General features: G+C 43.8%; 1 protein-coding gene across 1 annotated transcript in view; it reads left to right on the plus strand.

Annotated features, from left to right (window-relative positions):
- The first annotated feature begins 16,420 nt into the window (after nucleotides 1-16,420).
- Nucleotides 16,421-23,372, plus strand: part of lamb1a (laminin, beta 1a) — a 42,330-nt gene continuing 35,378 nt past the window's right edge. Inside the window, exons 1-6 of the mRNA XM_030053663.1 lie at nucleotides 16,421-16,452; nucleotides 17,459-17,658; nucleotides 19,270-19,408; nucleotides 20,582-20,655; nucleotides 21,699-21,887; nucleotides 22,384-22,447. Of these exons, the coding sequence (XP_029909523.1) occupies nucleotides 16,422-16,452; nucleotides 17,459-17,658; nucleotides 19,270-19,408; nucleotides 20,582-20,655; nucleotides 21,699-21,887; nucleotides 22,384-22,447 (697 nt within the window). The 5' untranslated portion in view covers nucleotide 16,421. The remainder of the gene's footprint in view (nucleotides 16,453-17,458; nucleotides 17,659-19,269; nucleotides 19,409-20,581; nucleotides 20,656-21,698; nucleotides 21,888-22,383; nucleotides 22,448-23,372) is intronic.

A 23,372-nucleotide genomic window follows, 5' to 3' on the forward strand; every position in this document is an offset into this window, starting at 1 on the left:
CCCCGCCCCGCCTCTCTGTCTGTCTGCTCTGTAGACTTTCTTCGTCAGCAGTGTGTTTTATAATCTCTCCAGTGCTAACCGTTTTCCATGACAGCAGATGAGCTGCATGTGGAGGTGGTGTGTTGTTAATGATGTGTCGAAACCATGGAAACCAACTTGGCACTGAATGACATTTCCTTTGTCCAGTATGTCGTAGAATTAATAACAGTGATGGTTCAATAACAGATTATTCAGTAAGAGTCATGACGCCTCAGTAACGGTGTTGCTGTGGTTTGTTGTGGTCGTAAAGTCGCTGGGAGGGGGAGGGGCCTGACTGTTGATAGTGACAATCTGTCATATAAACCAAATAAACTCCATATGGTCAGGTTCAGGGGTCAGGGTTAGGGGTTAGGGGTCAGGGTTAGGGTCAGCGACACGACTGTTTGTATCCCAGAGACGTTTGTTTTGTTTTTCATGTTTTGTTATTTTGTGAAGCCAAAGTCAAATTTTAGCCTGGAGGACAATAAACATTGATATTCATATGTTCTGTTATTCTGTTGTGTTGTGTTGTGTTCTGTTCTGTTGTTCTGTTCTGTTCTGTTGTTGTAACCTGTTCTTTTGTTCTATTCTGTTGTTCTGTACTAACCTAACTCTAACCCAGCTGTGTGACATCCTGAGACCACAGTCAACCACATTCAGGAAACCAGTGCCTGTGGAGCAACATGTGGCAATGTGTATCTGGAGACGGGCCACAAACGTGGAATACAGGACCATCTCCCATTTATTTGGGATTGGCCAGTCTACTGCAGTTACAATTGCAAATCAACAATATGCTGCCCCTCTACATCAGAATACCCTCCGAAGATAAGTTCAAGGTGATAATTCAAGGGCTGCGCGACCGGTGGGGATTCCCACAGTGTGGAGGGGCTATTGATGGTACTCACATTGGGATTTTAGCTCCAACCAAAAGCCCTGCAGACTACTACTCAGTTGTCCTGCAAGGTGTGGTCGACCATCATCTTTGGTCCTGGGACATTAATGTGGGTTGGCCTGGCAAAATCCACGATGCAAGAGTTTTTGACGACTCATCTCTAACCCTCACCCATCACTGTATGAGAGGGGTCAGAGTGGCAACTGTTCCCTCATATCACAGAGAGGTTTGGAGGTGTAAACATGCCAGTGATGATACTGGGAGATGCAGCATATCTGCTTTTGCCATGGTTAATGAAACCCTGAAAACCAACACACTAGCCCTGCACAGCTAACTTTCAACAGCCGTCTCAGCAGGGCTCAGATGACTGAGGGCATCTGGACATCTTAAAGGAAGATGGCGGTGTCCAATGAAGAGATATGATTGCAACATCAGCAACATCAACACTGTGATCTCAGCCTGTTGCCTGCTTCACAACTTCTGTGAAGACAACAGTGAGGACTGACGGCACCGATGTGCAAGAGGACAGTAATGAGGCACGAGTGCAATACTGTCGACTACTATACTGCGACAGCCACATCACACACCACTAGAGATGGTTTGTGTGCATATTTTTCAAGTCTGTAGTGCTGGCAAGTGACCATTAACACTGCATTGTTCTGATGAGCTGAAATTTGTGTATCGAGCTGATGCTGGCAATACAAACTTTAATATGTTGTTTTTCTTATAATATATAAATACAATTTCTCTATTTCAGGGTGTCTCCATGGTCTTTAAAGGGATTAGATCATGGTGATTTGTGGTGCTGTAATTAAAATTTTTACCCTATTCACCTACAGTGACTCACCTTAAATGCTAATCTCCAAAGTATTGAATTTTATACCTTTATTTCAAAAGAATAAATTTGACTGAAGAAGTCAGTGGAAACCTTTAATTGACACAACGTACAGTGTGCAAAACCAACCAGCAGAGTGCACAAAAAGAGTATAAATAGAACTCAAACAGTATAAAAATAAAGTGAACAAAATCGAATTTCAAATTACCATAACAGTGTGCAAAAATATAACAAATAGATCTCAAACAAAGTATAAAGTGACAGTCAGAGGTGATGGGAGTCCGGTTGGTGTGGCTTTGGCTGTGGGGAGTTGTCGTGGGCGGAGGAGGCGGAGGAGGAGGAGGCCTCTGCAAACATCATGTGAGTCTGTTGCTGCTGACGCTCCTCTATTTCCCTATGGGCCCTCATCCAGTCACCGAACATCTCCATCTCCTGTTGGTGACGGATCTGTTCCGCCTGCATAAAGTCGTCATGCTGTTTCTCTGCATGTCCATGAGGGCCTCCGTCACATCGGTCACATCTGACCTCTTCCTCTTCCTGCTAGATGATGATGATGCCCCCGCAGAGCTGCATGGAGTCAACACTCTGGTGGTGGTTTCGGAGGTGGTAGAGGTGGCGTCAGAGGTGTCCTTATATGGCCACCGGTCATCGTTAGACTCCTCTGGTGTGACTTTCAAAAAAAGAGTTGGAAAACAATGTAAACATCAAAATGAACACTGGGCCAAGAGCCCAGAATTTATCTGACATGTAAATCTGGTCACAAACACACAATGAAGGCTTTCTATCCAATGTGAACACAGTGTAGTATCAGTATCTTGTGGCCATATAAGCTGACTGGAATACAGTATACAGAAACAACAGTGAGCGGTGATTTTCGCCTCTGCCGCAACGGCATAGCCATGACAAGAGCTAGCATAATGCTAACTTACTGTTTAGTGGAGTTGCCACCGGCTGACTGCTCGGTTTGCAGCCGATGATCAGGTCTATGGTGTCATACCACCGAAACTTGTCCTTTTCGACGGACAAGTAACCTGGTTTCCGCAGGGCATCACGGATTTTCAGGTATTGGATCCTGAGCTTCACCTTGTCCCTGCACTGCTCGATGGATCTTTGGTATCCACGACTATTGAGATGGTCGCAGATTTTGCCTCTGAATGTTTGTGGGTCTTTTCCAGCTGTTGCTGAATGCCGTCCTCTGCCCAGATCTCAATCAAACAACCAACCTCCTCATGCAGCCAACACCAACCCTTCGCCGCCGCCATTGCTACTGTTGTAGCGGAGGGACGGTCGCATGATTTACGTCGTATCCACATTGGCGCGCTGCATGTGCTTGTGCATGAGCACCTGTACTGTGCTGAAGCACACCTGTACTGCATACCGTACCTGCAGTGTACCCTGCTGAAGCACACCTGTGTAGTGATTACAATAGCTTCTTACTGATAATATAGTTAAGGCTTCACAATCTAAGTCACTACAGACAGGAAACTGTCCAGAATAACCAGGATAGGAGGCTGGCAACTTATAAAATACAAAAGCTTAATACAAAATAGAATCCAAAATAAATTAAAAAAAAAAAAAAAAAGACAATATGTGGACTGGAAACTACACAGTAGCAATTGTGCAAAAGTGCAATTTGTCAAGCAAGGCACGTGTATTCATAAAAATGGGGAAACTCTAAGAGAGGGCATATAGAATCAACTAACACATTTAGGACCAATACACTCCACAAGGAGGATAAAATGCCACTACACACAGTAAAAAAAACACACAATGTTGTTGTGGAAAAAGCTATACTATGAGCACAAAACAAAGAGGTCACTAAATGGTAGGCCTAAAGGGGTGCTCACACTGAAAGCGACAGAGGCGACTTGAGCGACGAGCCATTCATTTTCTGTATACGCTGGCGATGAGGGGCGATTTGGGCGACAGCAGCGACGAGCGCGATGCGAGCGAAAAAAGTTGAGAAAATCTCAACTTTATGCAAATGAGGAGCGACGCGACCGAGGCGACGGCCAATAGCGAGCCGATCTGGATTCCCACGGCGGCAAAAGTTGACCGGAGTATGAGAGAGGAGGAGGACCGATCATGGAGGAGAGGCTGATAACCGTGGTCTCCGGTCTCTTCCATCGCGCCAGCAGAAAACTGCAAAGAAAACTGCAGGCGACGCGAAGGGAGCGAACCGAGCGACCACAGGCAATTTTGTCGCTGTCAGTGTGAGCGCACCTTAAAGCTCCCCCCAGACCAGTTACCACACTTGAATTGCACAGTACCTGCTAATTATTGCACCAAGCCCACCTCAAACAAATATCAAAAGAAAACAAAGAAAACCAAACATCAGAAACAAAAAGGCCCAAAATTAAAACTACTGTTGGGAAGGGGAAAAAAACAGTGACAGACACTGCACCCACAGACAGTCCTATAAAACACAGGCATGGGGGTTAAGCTGTGTTCAGTATGCTGTACCTTCAGGTGTTTTTAACTAGCACCCAGACCAGCAGTTTGCTGTGATGTCAAGTTTTAACTAGCACCCAGACCATGTAGCAGCGTCTGCTACTGAAACTGAAAAAAAAAAAATAAATACATTTGGACAGCTATGTTCAGTACATATTATAAAACAATGCTCTTGATAAACTAAGTCATTAAATGTGCCATACCTGCAGGTATTTTAAACTAGCACCCCGACCAGCAGTTACTTTATTCCTTGACTTCAGGTTGTTTTAACTAGCACCCAGGCCATGTCACAGTACTAAAAAAAACACACCATAAAATACATTTAAACACCACACCATTAAATAAACTCACAGTTTGACACATATGAATAAAAGTGCATGACTTACAATCAATCCCAACTCAAGGTTCACTCAAAGCTCTCACACGCATGTCCTCTCACATTGAGAATATAAACTAAAAAAAAATAGTACAAGTTAGCTAACACTTGTATTATGCTAATCACATAAACAACCCCTTTAGATATAAAATTAAGGTAAATAATGCTAAATAACTACGGCGCTCACGACATGTGCACCTACCAGAGAGACAGTGCAGAAAAACAGTTGCTGCTCTCCGGGGTGCACAACCCCAGTCTGCAGGGGGTGTTGCATTCAAGGACCGTAACATAAATGAGCACGTTTACATGTGTAACGGAGTTAATATGTGATATTGATGATTCCACTTGCCACACCTTTCACGCTGTTTTATTTTACCGATTACTGTTATGGAATTGTCCTACGGTCTTTGAACTCAACGCCCCCTGCAGACCTGGGTTGTGCACCCCAGAGCAGCAACAGTTGTGCTGCGCTGTTGACCTGGTAGGTGCACATGTTGGGAGCTCTGTTGCTAGCAAGCATTATTTCTTTTATTTTTATATCCAAATGTTTTTTTTTATGTTATCCTTTGTAGAATATCAGCTTGCGATCGGTTGAGCATGTTCTTGTGTAGAAGTGACCGTGTGAAACCCACTGTTTGTGCCGCAACTAGTGTAATGCGGGTTTTGGCTAACTTGTGCTGTTTTTTGCGTCATATTCCCAGTGTGAGAGGTATGTGTGTGGATGAGAGCCAGACCAACAGTAAAATACCATTTCTTCTATCAGTGAACCGGCTTCTTCATTTTACACAACGCAATGAGAGAGTACACAGCCGCTACACATGCACACCTTATTCCTGTATTAACCAGAATATCCTCAATACTCCGGTTGTGCACGAGTCATGTAAACACACCGAACCAGATTAAGGTCATATTCCGGCTGGAGGATATTCTGAATCAGACCCCTGGCATGTGCCTGTTCCAACCTGAATACTGAGGCATGTAAACACCTTAATCTGAAAACACCCCGAACCGGAATATTCAGTCACGACTGCGCATGCTCGACTCACAAGAAATTCTGGGGCGTCTTTGTTGCTATGGTTACTGCAAGCGGGGAAAACGGCAGGGCGAACAGCAGCCAGAGCCAGGAGCTGCAGTCTGCCTTCAGCTGATCGTGGAGGAGATCGATGGGAGAAAACACAGAAGTAGCGACAAAAGAAGAAGAAAAAGAAGAAGAAGACGAAGAAGAAGACTTCTTCTTCTGTATTTCCGGCAGACCAGACGCCTATACGCGTGCTGCTGCCCCCTGCAGGCTGAGTATCGCATTACATAAGAGAGTGGAATACACCGAAACACGGGAACATGCTGAGTAACATGTAAACAGAATATTCCAGTTGCCGCAGCGCAGTGACCTTAACCAGAATATGGTGTGCATGTAAACGTGCTCAGTGAGTTTCATAAAAGCAATCAATAAAATAAAGCAGCGAGAGGTACGGCAAGTGGAATCACCAATACATTAACTCTGTTACATGCACACACCGGTAGAGAGAGAGAGAGAGAGAGAAAGCGCCGCTTCCATTCTACTTCTATAGGCTCCCCTGTGTCCTAAAACCATCCCCGTTACACCTGTACCGTGTTCCGTACCTGAAGTGTTCCGTGCTGAAACACACATTAAAACACACATTAAAACACACCTGAAACACACCTGAAGCAGGACTTTGGGGTCAAACGTGCTTCAGCACAAATGGCCTAATGTCAGTAGGCCCACACACACACACACACACACCTCTAACCCCCGACACACACACACACACACACACACACCTCTAACCCCCGACACACACACACACACACACACGCACACACTTCACCACTTCCGGTCTGCACGGTGAGGAGCGGGAGCCTTGCGGCTCCGCTCAATCAAACAAACATTTCTTTTTCCAAATGGAACAAACTTTAGCTCGGTGAATATTTCAAACTAAAGTGTAAAGATGGACGAGATGAAGAATACCTTGACAACTCTGACAGTAAAAATTGATGGAATGGCGTCAGACGTGAGCAAAATAAGTGAACTGGTCGAAAACGTGAAAAGGTTAGAACTACTGCTCCAACAGAAAGACGAGAAAATCATCGCACTCGAGCATAGAGTGGACGAACTCGAGCAATATACTCGTAAAGAAGATGTAATAATTTCTGGATTGAAAACTAGGCATTACACCTATGCGAATGCCATCCGAGGGAAGAGCAGGGAGGATGATCTGACTGATGCGGAACAACAAACACTGGAGGAACAGGTTATCCTATTTTTTCAAAACCACGATATCACTATTAACAAGGAAGATATCGCCGCCTGCCACACTCTCCCGAAACGCTATGACCAAAAGGAACGTAACATCATTCTGAGATTTGTGAACCGCAGACACAAGGTAGAACTCCTGAGACAAGGAAAGAAGCTGAAAGACGCCAAGGAAAAGGTCTACATAAACAAACATTTAACGAAAAGAAACGCTGAAATAGCCAAACGTGCCAGGGATCTGAAGAAACAGAAGAAAATCCAAGCAACATGGACACGGGACTGCAAAGTTTGGATTCGAACGACCGCTACAGCTGATGAAGAGGGGAAGGCCCTGCTTATTCAGGACCTCAAAGACCTGGAGAAATATGGAGCTGCATAGTCGACCAAAACCCACCGCCTGGAGCTTCATGGCTGCTCTAAGCTGCCTTTTTGCTACTTTCTGCCTCCGGATATTGTTATGGAGAATCTCCAAAATGGCCTTCTGGATGAAGCAAACACCTCCAGAAATTAAAGAGCCTGATGTGGTGGTGAGTAGGCCTATCTGGATCAAGGTATGTCTCTTCGTAGGCCTGTCTCTCATTTTTCTCCGGCTCACGCCGAAACATGACCTTCTCTCACAACACTTTTCACAACCTCCATGGACTCATGCTGGACTGATTTTTTTAACATATTATTTTGCCAATTTCCCCTCCAGTCTCTTCTCTTTTGTACGGGACTCATTTTTTACTAATTGGACTCATGCTGGACTGTTTTTTTTTTTTTTAATTTATCGAATTATTTTGCCGATTTCCCCCCTAATCTCTTCTTTTTTGCACTGGACACACTTTTGATGTACATTTTCACTTTTTCATCAACATTTTTTGAACCACGTGTGCTTGGATACGTTGCGTGTCTGTGTGACTGTATGTCCGGATGTGGGGATGTTACGCTGTGTGGGTATCCCTTGAGTGTGTACGATTGTATGGGTGTGGGTGTGGAAGATAGTCTGTGTATATGTATGTATTCTACTCTGAGTGTGTATGATCGTATGAGTGTGTGCATGGGTGTGTGTGTGTGTGTGGATGTCAAGATGTGTGTACGTGGGTATTCATCGCTGAGTGAGTATGATCGTATGAGCGTATGCATGGGCGTGTGTGTGGATGTTATGATGTACACTAATGTACACTAATGTATTCTGTGAAGGAGGGAATCTTCAACAATTGTTAAAGGTTGTCTCTGCTGAGCTAGACAAGCTGAAAACATGGTTTGATTTGAATAAACTATCCCTCAACATTAAAAAAAACTAAATTTATGGTGTTTGGCAAACGCAAGGTTCCAGCCAATTTAGTTATTGACTTAATGATTGACGGCATAAAATTAGAAAGAGTTAATAAAAACTCCTTCTTGGGTGTAGTAATAGACCACAACCTCAGCTGGAAGCCTCAAATTAAACATGTACGGTCTAAACTAGCTAAAAGTGTTGGAATTTTATGCAAAGTTAGACATGTACTCAACCAGAAAACATTATACACCCTTTACTGTACTTTATTTCTTTCCTATTTGTTATATTGTGTGGAAGTGTGGGGTAACACCTACAAAAGCACCCTTAAGACAATATGCACACTGCAGAAAAAAGCAATAAGAATAATTAATAATTCTGGCTATTATGAACACACAAATGATTTATTCTTAAAATTGCAAACATTGAAATTTATGGACCTAGTGGACTTCAAAACCACACAAATTATATATAAAGCCAAGAACAAACTACTTCCAAAAAATGTTCAAAGATGGTTCAGAGAGAGAGAAACTGGATATAATTTAAGGAGGAGAGGAAATTTAATACAACCACGAGCACGCACCACGCTTAAAAGCATGTGTATCTCTGTCAGTGGGGTGAGTTTGTGGAACGGTTTACCTGAATATATAAAAGAATGCTTACACTTCACTCAGTTCAAAAAGCACTTTAAAATCTATACTTTAGAGAAGTATAGAAATTAGGTGAAGAGCAGCATATTATTTGTTATTTATTTGTACATTTCCTTATCTGCTATATCTCCAGAACTATGCATTTTCTTGAATTTCTGTCAAGGTATTGATGTAGTTCAAGAGGGACTGACGATGTTACATGTTTGGGAAATATATTATGAGTTGTACACTGACCGTGAAAATGTATGACGTTACAATGGGGTAGGATATAATAAGCTTTAGCTTCCTCCTACTCCTTTTTTTGAACTTGTAGACATTTTTTTTTTGTTGTTTTTTTCCTATTTTCCAGCCCATGTCTTTGATGATTGAGCTTGTGTGATCTACATCTTCAAAAAATAAATGACTCATTCATTCATACACACACACACACACACACACCTCTAACCCCCGACACACACACACACACACACACACCACTAACCCCCGACACACACACACACACACACACACACACACACCTCTAACCCCCGACACACACACACACACACACACACACAAACACACACACCACTAACCCCCGACACACACACACACACACACACACCTCTAACTCCAAACACACGCACACACACACCTCTAACCCCCAACACACACACACTCACACACACCTCTAACCCCCAACACACACGCACACACACACGCACACACACACTCTCTCTTTCTGTCTCTCTCTTTCTGTCTCTCTGTCTGTCTGTCTCTCTCTCTCTGAGCGCATGTGTGAGCATGGAGTGAGTGTGGGTTTTTCGGAGTGAGTGAGTTTCTATCTTTGTTTTTTTTTCTGTTAGTTTTGAGATTTTGTGTGTGTTTATGTTTTGTTGTTTATTAGTAGGTGGTGGTTGAGTTTGGTTGAGTTTGGTGGTGGGGCTGGCAGCCGGGCATGATGCCCGTTGTCAGTGGCTGTGCGGAGCTGGAGAAACTGACACGCCGACATGTGGTTAAAATTCTACCTCTTGTCGGCTGTTCAGTGGAGGCCAGTTATGCTGTTGGAGAGGCTGTGGGGTTTGAGAGCATCAAATCTGCTTCTCGTATGAACAGCGCTATTGTCATTTTTCTGGATGATATGGCCAAAGTTGAAAAGGTTGTTGAAAGCGGCGTTGTGACTCGTGACATGTTCACCCCCATCCTCCCGCTGGTAACCCCTGCAAAAAAGATCATGATTTCAAACGCACCTCCGTTTATAAAAAATGAAGTGTTGGCCAAAGAGCTGTTGCGCTATGGGCAGCTGGTATCTCCCGCAGGTGCGTCACCACAACCTGCGGGCTGAAGCAGAGTCGCTCGCTGAGCGGCAGTCTGCAGAGACAGCGCAAGTAACAGAGGCGGATAGGCAGGACAGTGAACAAAATGAGGAACAGGATAAAGCTGAGAGTAGAAGTAAAGGAGAGAATGAAACAAACACCAAGACCACTGAGAAACAAAGGAAAAACAAGCAGTTAGAGAAAAAGAAAGGCAACAAAAATAAAGAAAACTGCAGTCAGAATGTTGATGATGTAGTCAGTGATGTGTTGATGGATGAAAGTGTGTGGGATGAGATGGTTCTAAAAAGCAAATCCAGCAAAAGGAAAATCTTAGAAAAAGAACAGAAAGGTGTGAAGGCAAAGAAAGTGCAGGATGAGTTGTCAGACATTGATGATGAATGTGAATGGGAGCCGTCATCACAGGAGGATGCAGCCATTGTTTACCCTAAATAAAGAGATTTCTGGTGGAAACTAAAGGGCAAAGGGGAGTTGAGATTGAGAATTTCTTCCCTGATTTGAGAGGTTTCGTATCGTCTGTGGCACAGCTAAGAAGGAGAGAGGATGCTTTCTGTGAAACTGAGATCTTTCGGCTCAAGAAAATTGTGCACAAAGTCAAAGCTCAACTAAATGGAAATGGTGTTTAAACTAGATATATTTTTCTACATACTAGTTTTGTATGTTTTTGTTGTTGGGAAGGGTCTTTTCTTTTCTATGGGGGACTTAAAAATAGGATCTCTGAATATTAATGGTGCTAGAAGTGATTTGAAAAGAGCTTCTCTTTTCAGATTGTTAGAGATTAAAAAATTAGATGTGATTTATTTACAAGAAACTCACAGCAATGTTGAAAATGAAGGTGAATGGAAAAAGGAGTGGCCAGGGGAGGTCCATCTTAGCCATAAGCAGTTTAACAGTGGTGGAGTGGCTATACTGTTTTCAAGGGGTTTGTTGTGGTAGAGGAAATAATGTGTGGACATATACTGAAGGTTAAGTTCAACATGAAAATGTAAATATGGTGTTTGTAAATGTTTATGCTTCTGTGTTGAGTGTTGAAAGGATGATTTTTTTTAAATGTGTTATGTGATGTCATTTGCAATTGTAATCATGATTTTTTGTTTTTGGGGGGAGATTTCAACTGCACAGAGGATGCAAGAGCAGACAGAAATCATCTGGAGCCTCACTCAGCATCGTCTATCAGACTTAAATGTTTAATTGAAACTCATGAGTTAAAAGATGTGTGGAGGGGTTTCAATGAAAATGTCAGGCAGTACACGTGGAGTCACTCTAAGGATAATTTCTTGTCACTGGCCAGGCTTGATCGCTTTTATTGTTTTAAGTATCATTTCAGTATATTTAAAGCATGTCAGATTGTTCCTACTGGTCTCTCTGACCATTGTCTTGTGCAGTGTTCATTTTTCATCCAAAATGTTAAAGTACAAAGTGCTTATTGGCATTTTAACACTGGCCTTTTACATGATAAATCTTTTAAGCAGGTTTTTGAATTTTTATGGGTTTCACATAGGAAGTGTAAATCTACCTTTTCTTCAATACAGCAATGGTGGGATGTTGGAAAGAGTAAGATTAGACAATTTTGTCAGCAGTATACTCGCAATGTCACCAAGCACATTACTGGGTCTCTTCAAGACCAAGAGATTGAGATAGTAGAATTGCAAGGGCTTGTGGATTCTACAGGAAATCAAGGGCATATTGAAGCCCTTAAATCTAAAAAGGCTGCTTTAGCCAACCTGTTGGGCATTACAGCACAGGGAGCTCTGGTTCGCTCACGTTTTATGAATGCCTCTCAGATGGATGCCCCTTCGCAGTTTTTCTTCAGCTTGGAGCGAAAGAATGGTGAAAGAAAGTTAATCCATTCTTTGCGATCTGGTGATGGATCCATAATAATGGATACCCCTGAGATTCGGAGATATGCCACTAGTTTCTACAAAGAACTCTTTAAAAGGAACTTGTGGCGGATGCAGAGTTGGCTGGTTCTTTTTATGCTGGGCTGCCTCAAGTGGATGCTGATGCCAATGCAGATTTGGATGATGAACTGTCACTACATGAACTGCATGCTGCTCCATTGGAAAATGGAAAAGCACCTGGTATTGATGGACTGCCTGTTGAGTCTTTTTGGGCAGTGGTTGGTGAAGACCTGTTGGAGGTGTTTCGTGACAGTTTGCGGAATGGACAGCTTCCACTGAGCAGTAGGAGAGCGGTTATCACCTTGCTGCCAAAAAAAGGGAGATCTGCAAGATCTGAAGAACTGGAGACCGGTATCTCTGCTGTGTGGGGACTACAAAATCCTCTCCAAAGCTTTGGCTTCAGACTCACGGAGGTGATGAGTAAGGTCATTCACGTTGACCAGACTTACTGTGTGCCTGGCAGGTTAATAAGTGATAATATCACTTTAATTCGGCATGTTTTGGACATCTCTGGCTCATTGGGTGTGTGCACTGGTCTTATTTCCATAGACCAGGAAAAGGCTTTTGACCGGGTTGAACACCAGTATCTGTGGCAGACGCTAAGTGCTTTTGGGTTCAGCCCAGGTTTTATAGCCAAGATCCAAGTATTGTACCGTGTTATTGCGAGTATACTGAAAATAAATGGTGGTCTGGCTGCGCCTTTTCATGTACAGAGGGGGGTACGGCAGGGATGCTCACTTTCTGGGATGTTGTATTCCCTCGCCATCGAGCCTTTGCTCCACAAACTGAGAAGAGAACTCTCAGGTGTGTGTTTTACAGGGTGTGCTTCAGCTGTAAAATTTCGGCATATGCAGATGATGTTATGGTCATGGTGAACAAACAAAGAGATATCAGTATTTTGGAGAAAAATGTCAATCTTTTTAATAAAATCTCCTCTGCTAAGGTAAATTGGAACAAAAGTGAAGCTGTGATGGTTGGAAAGACCTCACCAGATAATTTAGTCCTACCAAGGGGGCTGACTTGGAAGAAAGGGGGGCTAAAGTACTTGGGAGTGTTTCTAGGTGAAGAATCTGTGTTAGAAAAGAACTGGGAGAATGCCTTGGAGAAGATTGAAGGTCGACTTAAAAAGTGGAAATGGCTCCTACCAAGTATGTCTTACAGAGTGAGGACACTTGTAATTAACAATTTAGTGTCCTCTTCATTATGGCACAGGTTAGCTTGTGTAGATCCTCCATCAAACTTACTGGCTCGAATTCAAGCTGTTTTGGTCGATTTCTTTTGGGATAAGCTGCATTGGATTCCCCAGGCTCTTCTTTTTCTTCCAAAGGAAGAAGCAGGGCAAGGACTCATACATCTGGCCAGTAGAGGTGCTGCTTTCTGCCTTCAGTTTGTACAGAGACTGCTGTATGGCCCAAGAGACTTGGTGTGGAGACCCCTGGCCCACACAGTGCTGCAGCGTTTTAGTGGTCTGGGTCTGCACGATTCTCTGTTTTTAATGGATTTAAAGACTGTGAAGTTCCAGGCTGTGCCGCCTTTTTACCGTGGAGTTTTTACAGTGTGGAAGATGTTGGTGAAGGAGAGATTAACAAGAAATGACTCTTTACACTGGTTACTGCAAGAGCCTGTGGTGTATGGAGGACATTTGGACACCCCCTGCTGGGCAGGTTCAGCACTTATGGAGAGTTTCTCCAGAGCAGGGGTTTTAACCTTTGGGTCTGTGGTGAACATTGCTGGAACTAATTTGGACAACGCAGCTGCTCTAGCATCTAGCCTCCAGCAAGCTGCTTGAACACTGGAAACACCGTCTGACTGGACATGAATGCCTCCTGTTGAACGATTACTGTAATGGTCTGGTTGTGCCTCACACTGATGATCCTTTCCCTTGTTTAGGTGTTTGGCCTAGTCTTGAAAACTGTGCAGGTCCTGTTTTTGATGGGAACAGTCATATTTGTTTAAACTTGGAAGAGGCAAAAGGTAAACCGCTGTATAGAATGATGGTTAAGTGTCTAAATAGGAGTAAACTTAACAATTGGGTTGACACACCTTGGCGAGGTCTTTATACAAGCCTCCATTAACAAAGAAGGTAGCTGACTTACAGTGGAGAGTCTTACACAGGATAGTAGCAGTCAATGCTTTTCTCTCTGTCATAAACGAAGGTGTGAGTGATAAATGTCCTTTTTGCCCTTGTAAAAAAAAAAATGTTTTCCATTGTTACTCAGAGTGTGTGTATGTCTGTATGTCTGGTACCACTGTTTATGTTATTAGAGATTTTATTCAGAAAGGCAGGGGAGGTTTTCTCCAAGCAGATGTTCATTCTTGGTTTCATGTATAAAAAATCTGTAAAACAGAAATGTCAACTGATGAATTTTATCTTGGGACAAGCAAAGATGGGCATTTATGTAAGCAGGAAGAGAAAAATTGATGATTTAATAGATATTGATGTAAAATTACTGTTTACTGGGATGGTAAAAGCTAGAATGAAGATTGATTTTAACTGTTAGAAGGAAATGAAAGATGTGAATCAGTTCAGTCTGACCTGGAGTTATGGTGACGTGCTCTGTCACAGAAAACCAGCTCATTTTTTCTGTGGAGTTGATGTGATGTTTGTGTCCTGAAAGATATAATGTATTTTTTTGTAAATAGGTCTGTAAGAATGATAGAATAAAGTTACTTTTAAAAATCAAATCTCTCTCTCTCTCTCTCTCTCTCTCTCTCTGTCTCTCTCTCTCTCTCTCTCTCTCTCTGTCTCTCTCTCTGTTAATGTTCAGCTCCTCCTCCCTCGGGGTTTTCTGTCTGCGAGCTCCGACATGTGAAGCCTTAAAGAATAAAAGCCGACAGATCTGAGCACGTTTTACACACACGCGTGCACACACACACACACACACACACACACACACACACACACACACACACACGCGCGCGCGCGCGCACGCACACACACACACACCCTCCCCCTCCTGTCTCCAGGTGAAGTGGTGGGGGGTGGGGCTCAGCAGTGATTCAATCAGCACCCTCGGGGGGTTAAGGGGCGGGGGGGGGGGGGGGGGGGGGGGGGGGGTCTCTCCCCTCCCCCCAGGTGTGTTTTACTCACCTGTGGGAACAATGAGTCGACACAAAGGAATCCTCAGCGAGCCTCTGCTCTCCTGCAGGGCCCGAACACGACACACACACACACACACACACACACACATGCCACTTCATTCAAACCCACACACCATTACCTTTACTGTAAATTCTAGTTTTCTGCAAACGAGCTGCTGTGTCTGACCTGCAGATCTGTTCTATCTGATGTGATTCTGCTCCAAGTGACGGAGCGGAGACACAACAGGTTTTTATCATTTATGAAAACTAGCAAAATAATTATGAAAACAAAAATGGGCTGAAACTGTATTCTGTGTCTGCAAATCGAACTAAAAGAAACTTAATATCATCGAGGAAACGTCTTCAGTTTTTGTCATTTTATTTCTCACGTAAGCTGGTATTTTGGATGGATGTGGAATTTATTTCCAGATTTGGAGTTGTGGCAGTTTTATGCAGCATGAGCTTAATGTTCTTCTTTTGGCATCTGCAGCTTCTAATAGAAAAAATACACAAAAACTAAACAAACAAACAAAAAAGTAAACTAAAGTCACAAATCTGCTTTAAAAACTCATGGATACTAAAACTGAAAACAAAGTCTAACCAAAAAAATGTAAACCACTATAACGTGGCACGGTCACATGTTTTCTCAATGACATTAAAAAGAAAAAGAAAAAGTCTCTCAGGCATTTTAATTATTTTCTCCAGTTGAATGAACTTCCTCAACATGAAGTCAAAGGTCAGAGCAGAGCCAGTCACCTCAGGGCACAGAGAGCAGATTAAAGGCTGTTTCGTTAACTTTTTCATTTTGGACATGTCAGCTAACACACACACACACACACACACACACACACACACACACAGGAACAGCTTGGTTTAAATTACAGGGCGAAGAGAAGTGGAAGTGCTTCTGGCTTTAAAACCTAAAAATCAGTAATGAGTCATTTTGGGATGTGTGTGTGTGTGTGTGTGTGTGTGTGTGTGTACTGTAAATTGTAGCTGTACTTTAAGTAACAGGAGCTCATTTGAAATGCAAAGTTACTGAACTTTTTCTAAAGAGCACAATTTTTTTTAAACTGGAAATTTGAAAATAATAAGAGACGGTCGATTCTTCTTCTGCAGTGTTTTAATTTCTGATCCAGCCAATCAGATCTGCTCTGTTGGCGGGGCTTAAAATGTACTTCAGTAGAAAATTTACTAACTTTATAGTACACAGTGTCCTGAGTTACTTTCAGTACAGGGGCTTTTATTGTGGAAGGTGAGACAGGAGGCTGTGTGTGTTGGAGGCGGGGCCACGGCACGGGGGCGGGGCCACAGGCTGCAGGCTTAGGGGTCCGGGGGGCTGCAGACTCACTTCTCAGGAAACAGGAGACAAACATGTTGGTTGTTCAGCTCGCAGCGCTGCTGGGTGAGTCCACACATTCCATCAATACCATCGTTTGATCAGTTTGATCAGCTTGATCAGTCTGGATAATCTGAGCCAGAGCTCAATCTGCTTAATCTGTGTGGTCAGATCTTTACAAATCACAGTTACAGTCAGTTTACTTTTGTCTGGAAAGACCAAGCTGCCAGTTTGTGCAAAAAATGAGTTTGTCCTGAATCTTTTTTCTTCTGTCAGAGGAAATAAAACTTTTCCTGCCTCCAACTCGTCTGATTTGCTGCAGGATGTTTCTGTCGAGCGGCTTTGGAAAGTTTGTTGAGTTTTCTGAGTTTTCTGAGTTTGTTGAGTTTGAGTTTGAGTTTGAGTTTGATGTGAGGGCAGACGGAGGCTCGGCTCAGCGTCGTGTTCGATCCATGTAAGGAAACAGAGCCGAGGATTGTTCTGTTCTGTTTGTTGTGTTTGCTGCTTGTGACTGAGTGAGTCTGAGCTGCTGTGGCTTTTCTGCTAAAGAGACGATCCACTGAGAAACAGCGTCTTAATGGTTTTAATGGTGTTTCCCGATATGAGACTCAATATGATCAACAGACAATCCACAAAGTAAAATGCAATCAAAGTAAAAGAAGTTTGACTAAATGAAAGAAAAGCATCATGACTTTAAACTCAATGAAAAACATTTCATGAGAAAAAAGTTCTGCCTGTTTTTGCTTAAGTAGATAAAGAAATCAGTTTTTCCAGCTGAAATGATTCAACAACTTTCAGAATCTCAGAAGACCTTTGTCATAATTACAAGATGATTAACTCATGAATTAGATTTTCCCCAGGTGAGCTCTGAGCTCCTGCAGGGTTAGAGGTTTGAGGCGGAGCTGCTCCTGATGTCGAGGTGAAACTCATGAAACAGACTCAGGTGTTCACAGCCGCCACACGGTGGCGCTCTCACACTGAAGTCTCTCAGTTTCCTGACGCTCCAAGAAAAATAGAACACAAATCAAATCACGTCTTCATGTGCTGAACCTGCCGCTCTTCTGTTGCGCAGCGGCGGGCGTGTTCACGGCGGCCCAGGAGGGCGGAGCTCCGGTGGAGGCGGACCGGCCCGAGCTCAGCGACGTCTGCACCGAGGGCAGCTGCTACCCCGCCACAGGAGACCTTCTGATTGGCCGAGCCCACCAGCTGTCCAGCACCTCCACCTGCGGCCTGCAGCAACCCGAGCCCTTCTGCATCGTCAGCCACCTGCAGGTAAACATGGCGGCCACCAGGCTCACAGAGCGCCGAGTTAGACCGGCCCGGCCCGGCTCGGTCTAACTCTGCTTCGGCCCGGCTCGGTCTAACTCGGCCCGGCTCGGCCTGGCTCGGTCTAACTCGGCCCGGCTCGGTCTAACTCGGCTTGGCCTGGCTCGGTCTAACTCGGCTCGGCCCGGCTCGGTCTAACTCAGCTCGGCCCGGCCCGGCCCGGCCCGGCTCGGTCTAACTCGGCTCGGCTCGGTCTAACTCGGCTCGGCTCGGTCTAACTCGGATCGGCTCGGTCTAACTCGGCTCGGCTAGTTCAGTGTAAAGTCGATGTTCCAGGGTCCAGTTTGTTTTAAATTCTTGGCGTTGCTCCTTCCTGCTGCACAGGAAGTGACTTTGTTTGGAATAAAGAGAAGAAGAAGTGGGTTAGCATTAGCACCGTTAGCCTCCATGAACATGAACACACAAAGAGCTCCAAGTCCCACCCACACCGTTTGATTGACAGGTGACAAAATAGAAAAACATTCAGATTCTGGGCGTTTCTTTGGACTGCACCTTTAACAAAAGCTAAATCTTTATTGTTCCATCATGAAAACAGGAAGTTCTTGAAAGTTTTTATTTTAACAGCAGAAACACAGAGAGGTTTCATTTATCCAATCAGATCACATCATTCAGTTTATATCAAAGAGTCTTCAGCGAGCTGAGCTCCACGTGTTTCCTGAGTCCAAGAACCCGAACCCTAACGCTAACCCTAACCCTCTAACCCTAACCCTCTAACCCTAACCCTCTAACCCTAACCCTCTAACCCTCTAACCCTGAACAGAGAAAATACAAAATTAATTTGAAAAAAATCTCAATATGAGAAGCTGAGTCATAATGAAACGACTTTTAACAAGAAATGACCTCATTTATTTCTTGCTGTGAGCTTTTTGGGATCTGACTCCTGTGGAGCTTTTGTGTGTGTGTGTGTGTGTGTGTGTGTGTGTGTGTGTGCGGGGGGGGGTTCCACACACACACACACACAGTTGTAGGAGTGAGCGCGCTCAGAATGTCTAGACGACTTCCTGAGTCACAAACCCCCCCGATCGTCTGCATGTGGGCCAACTGTCCCTGCAGAGACACAGGGGGTCCACACACACACACACACACACACACACACACACAGAGAGAGCGCTTCAAAGAGTTTTTATCAGACAGACTGTTGACTCGGGCTCACACCCGCTAACCCCGGACCCTCACCTCCCGCTGAGATTAAACACTGAAACACATCAGCGTGAAGCCGCGGCCTGTTTACATCCAATCAGCACAAAACACTCAACAAAAGGCTGTGATCCTAACACACACCGCGTGTGTGTGGCTCCTAACACACAGTGTGTGTGTGTAGCTTCTAACACACACCGTGTGTGTGTGTAGCTCCTAACACACACCATGTGTGTGGGGTCTAGAGGCATGAAGACACTGAAGATTCCAAGAGGAACAATCCAGATGTTTCAGATCTGAAATACACATAAATAAACACGCACACGCACACACACACACACACACACACACACTGTTCAAAGTTTGGAGCAGGAAGTTTGGGGCTGGAATGTGAGGAATGTGTGTGACCTTCACCTCCAGGAGGAGAAGAAATGCTTCGTGTGCGACTCGGCGGCGCCGTACGACGAGCGGAGCGAGCGCACCGACAGCCACCGCATCGAGAACGTCGTCACCACCTTCGCCCCAAACCGCCTGAAGACCTGGTGGCAGTCGGAGAACGGTGAGTTCACCTGGAGGTCACGCCTCCAGGCTCCTCCCCCTCCAGCAGAGGGGGAGGAGCTTCAGAGAAACTTTCTGACAAACTGAATTACAGGAGCGACAGTTAGCAGTCTGTCATTAACCAGGAGGGTTTCTCTGTGGAGCCGGAAAAAAACAACTTTTCAATAAGAAAAGACAAAAGAGTCAGGCTGGGATTCATCTGAAAGAAAAGCAATAAAAGAAGCAGAGAGAGAAAATGATGATGTGCATGAGAGAGAAAGAAAAGTGATCACAGCAGAAATTTAGATGGAAGGTTGTGATCCAGACAAGCTTCATCAGACTTTAACTCCTGAAAACTGGGAAGACGTTTTGAAGTTTCACCCATAAAATTAATTCAGACTTTTTCCTGCTGGCCAATCAGAGCGGCCTCCTGACCGAGAGCATCTCAGAAAATCAGATTTCCATCATGAGAGAAACACGAAAAACAGAATCAAAACATCCTGCAGCTTTAAATGCAGAGCAGGAGGTAAAATTCATTTAAATCACAGAAGAGGAACTGAAACCAGCTGGAAGCTCCCAGAGCCAGCTGGGTTAGGGTTCAGGGTCGGGTTCGGGTTTGGATTAGAGCAACATGCAAAAAAAAAAAAACTTAAAAAAGTAAAAAGGTCTGCAACTTTTTAATGACAACAGAAGAACCAAGTTACTGGTAAACATTTCAGTCACACATTAAACCATTCAGAGATGAATTAATTATTCAGAAATTATCTAAAACATTTACAAATTATCCATTCAGAGATTATCTAAACTATTTGGAGGTGATCTAATTCATTCAGATTATGTGTAAAAACTGAAGCAGGGTCAGGGCCGCAGGTGGCGGGACGTCCCGTACCTGAAGGCTCACAGGTCTGACCTACTCCTCCTTAAACGCTGAATCATGACATTTACATTTTATGTTTTATAAAATAAATTTTTAGGAAAATCATTGATGTGATTCAGATTAAAAATGTAAAAGAATCTAAAATGGATCATTTTTGATTCATGAATCAGGGAGCAGCTCCGTAGGCTCTTATAGTTTTTGTTTTTAATCCCTGTAATCCCAACAAGCCGGAAGTGAACACACACACACACACACCCAGGCAGTAGAAAGGTGTTCTTGGTGTGTTCTGATGTGACCGGAGAGCCGTTCTCTCTGCAGGTGTGGAGAACGTCACCGTCCAGCTCAACCTGGAGGCCGAGTTCCACTTCACACACCTCATCATGACCTTCAAGGTGAGCAGCTGGGGCCTGAGAGCTGTGTGTGTGTGTGTGTGTGTGAGAGTGTGTGTGTGTGTGTGTGTGTGTGAGAGTGTGTGTGTGTGTGTGTGTGTGTGTGTGTGTGTGTGTGAGGAAGTGTGAGAGTGTGTGTGGGGGGGATTAGCTCTGTGGGAGGTCTCTCTCTCTCTCTCTCTCTCTCTGTCTCTCTCTGTCTCTCTCTCTGCTGTCATTGTTTTTCTTTCTGTTGAGTCGACAGTAAAAATGTTTTTTCTTCTCGGTGGGAAGATTAATCTGATTAATCTCAGCTCTGTGTCTGTTATAAATCTGGAACAAACATTGCATTTTTTTTATTAGGAGTATATCAGGGTGAGAACATTATGATGGATTCCTGTGTTCATTCATGTGTCATAACAATAATTTTCATGTTGATACCATTTGTTATAAAAAATTACTGCAAAAATTTATGACTTTTGACCACAGAGAATTAATAAAAATGCTCAAAAATCCCTCTAAAACATCACATGAGGACACCAAGACCCTGAGGAACACCACAGAAAAATTCAGGCTTTGATTTGGAGTCAAAAATGTTCAACATTTGGAGATTTTTATCTGTAAGAACTGCATTTTTCCTGACTGGATGTTGAGGTTGTGTTGTGTAAATGTGTCAGAAAGTGGCCCTCACTGTCAGTCCAGCTGGAGCAGCAGAGCTCCTCTGAACGGCCTCGCTCTCTAGTTTGTGTCTGTAAAGTCTGATGAGGCTGTGATTCTCCTAGAGGTCACTAGAGGTCATTTTCTCCAGCGACGTCCAGTTTGACAAAAGTCTCTGCCTGCAGTGAAATGGCTGCTATGGGGGCCAACATCATCACACAGGAATCAAATGTGGCTCATTGAATCCACAAGAGTCTCAGCTTTCCAGTCAAAGCCAACTGATGCAGCTCCAAGACTGTTTAGGCCCCAGTCTGCACACACACACCATTTTACAACAGGCCACAAGAACACATGTGGACTGCAGGCTTTGTGGTTTTTGGGTTGTAAGGTGTTTCCTCTCATCGCCGCAGACCTTCCGGCCGGCCGCCATGGTGATCGAGCGATCAGCTGACTTTGGGAAGACGTGGCAGGTTTATCGTTACTTCGCCTACGACTGCGAGGCGTCGTTCCCGTCCGTCTCCCAGGGGCCCATGAAGAAGGTCGATGATGTCATTTGTGACTCGCGCTACTCCGACATCGAGCCGTCGTCTGAGGGAGAGGTACGAGATTTCCACTTCATCATCATCATCATCATCATCCTCATTTGATACAAATGAAAATAACTTTCTTTTTCTGGGATACTGGGTAACTTATTAAGTATATTTATTACTACTAATAATAATTATGATAACAACAATAATTAACTAGTTGATTTGCACGTTTCAGAACAGTCATATCCACAGAATAAAATGAAGAAACAACAATAGAACTGTAAAAGATAACAGCTACAAGAAATAAATGACATAAAACACAATAAAATACATATTAATAAAATCAGACATATTAATAAAATCATTATCATTTGGTCAGCTAAGATTTTGGTTGACCAAATGATAATGATGAGACTGAAATTTATTATATTATTTTTTTCTTCTCCAAAATGAATTGTTTTTATTTATTTATTTATTGGCAGAACTCTTCCATTTTAAATCAGTGAAACTAATAAAAGGTGAATTTTGAGTGGATTTATACTTGAGGTATAATTTGTGTTTGCAGGTCATCTTTAGAGTTTTGGACCCGGCATTCCGGATCCACGATCCCTACAGCCCCAGAATCCAAAGTAAGTCGCTGTGACTTTAAGTAAAAACCTGTGTGTTAATATCATGTCTGTTTCCTCAGCTGAATCATGACATCATCACATGAGCGAGCAGGTCCTTCAGAGCGCAGCAGTTATAGAGTCACCAGAGAAAACACACACACCCACACACACACACACACACACACTCAGCCATTTAATCACAAACACACACATCCTGCTGTGTGTGTGTGTGTGTGTCCTGAACCTGGAATCTCCGCTGGTCAGGCTGCCTGTTTTCCTCCTGGAATCAACACATAAAAACATAAAAACACTTTGTTTGGATCGGCCGTCAGAACGAAACGAAACGAAACCCTGTTGATGTCGCTCGGAGATATGATGCAGTCCCTGTAATATATAAAAAATATATAAAAATCCTACACAACAACAACAACAACCACTGAAAACAGAAAGGAACTATTATTTCTCATTTCCTGTTGAGGAGAAAACATGAAAACTTGGCCACTGAATAAAAGCTGCAGCCATATTTACTCTATTACATATTTACATATTTAACTGTCTACGTCAGTTTGACATTCTCCTGCTCTTCATGTGTGAAGGTCTGATCCACCAGAACACAACCACAAGCAAAGCTGCCTGCTCTTCTTCTTTGGTGGATAATTCAACAGTTCAATACCAGCCCGCGCATTAGCTCCTCCCACTTCCATCAGCCACTCACAAGAGAAAAGCTGTGGTTTGGTTTGTCCTGACTGAGCCACCGTAGAAACATGGAACCAACATGGCCACCCATGTGAACGCTAACCCTAACCAACCCATCCCTAACCCTAACCCTAACCTAACCATCCCTAACCCTAACCAACCCTAACCCTAACCAACCCATCCCTAACCCTAACCCTAACCAACCCATCCTTAACCCTAACCCTAACCATCCCTAACCCTAACCCTAACC

This window comes from Myripristis murdjan, chromosome 6 (assembly GCF_902150065.1).
Source record: "Myripristis murdjan chromosome 6, fMyrMur1.1, whole genome shotgun sequence".
Taxonomy (NCBI): Eukaryota; Metazoa; Chordata; class Actinopteri; order Holocentriformes; family Holocentridae; genus Myripristis; species Myripristis murdjan.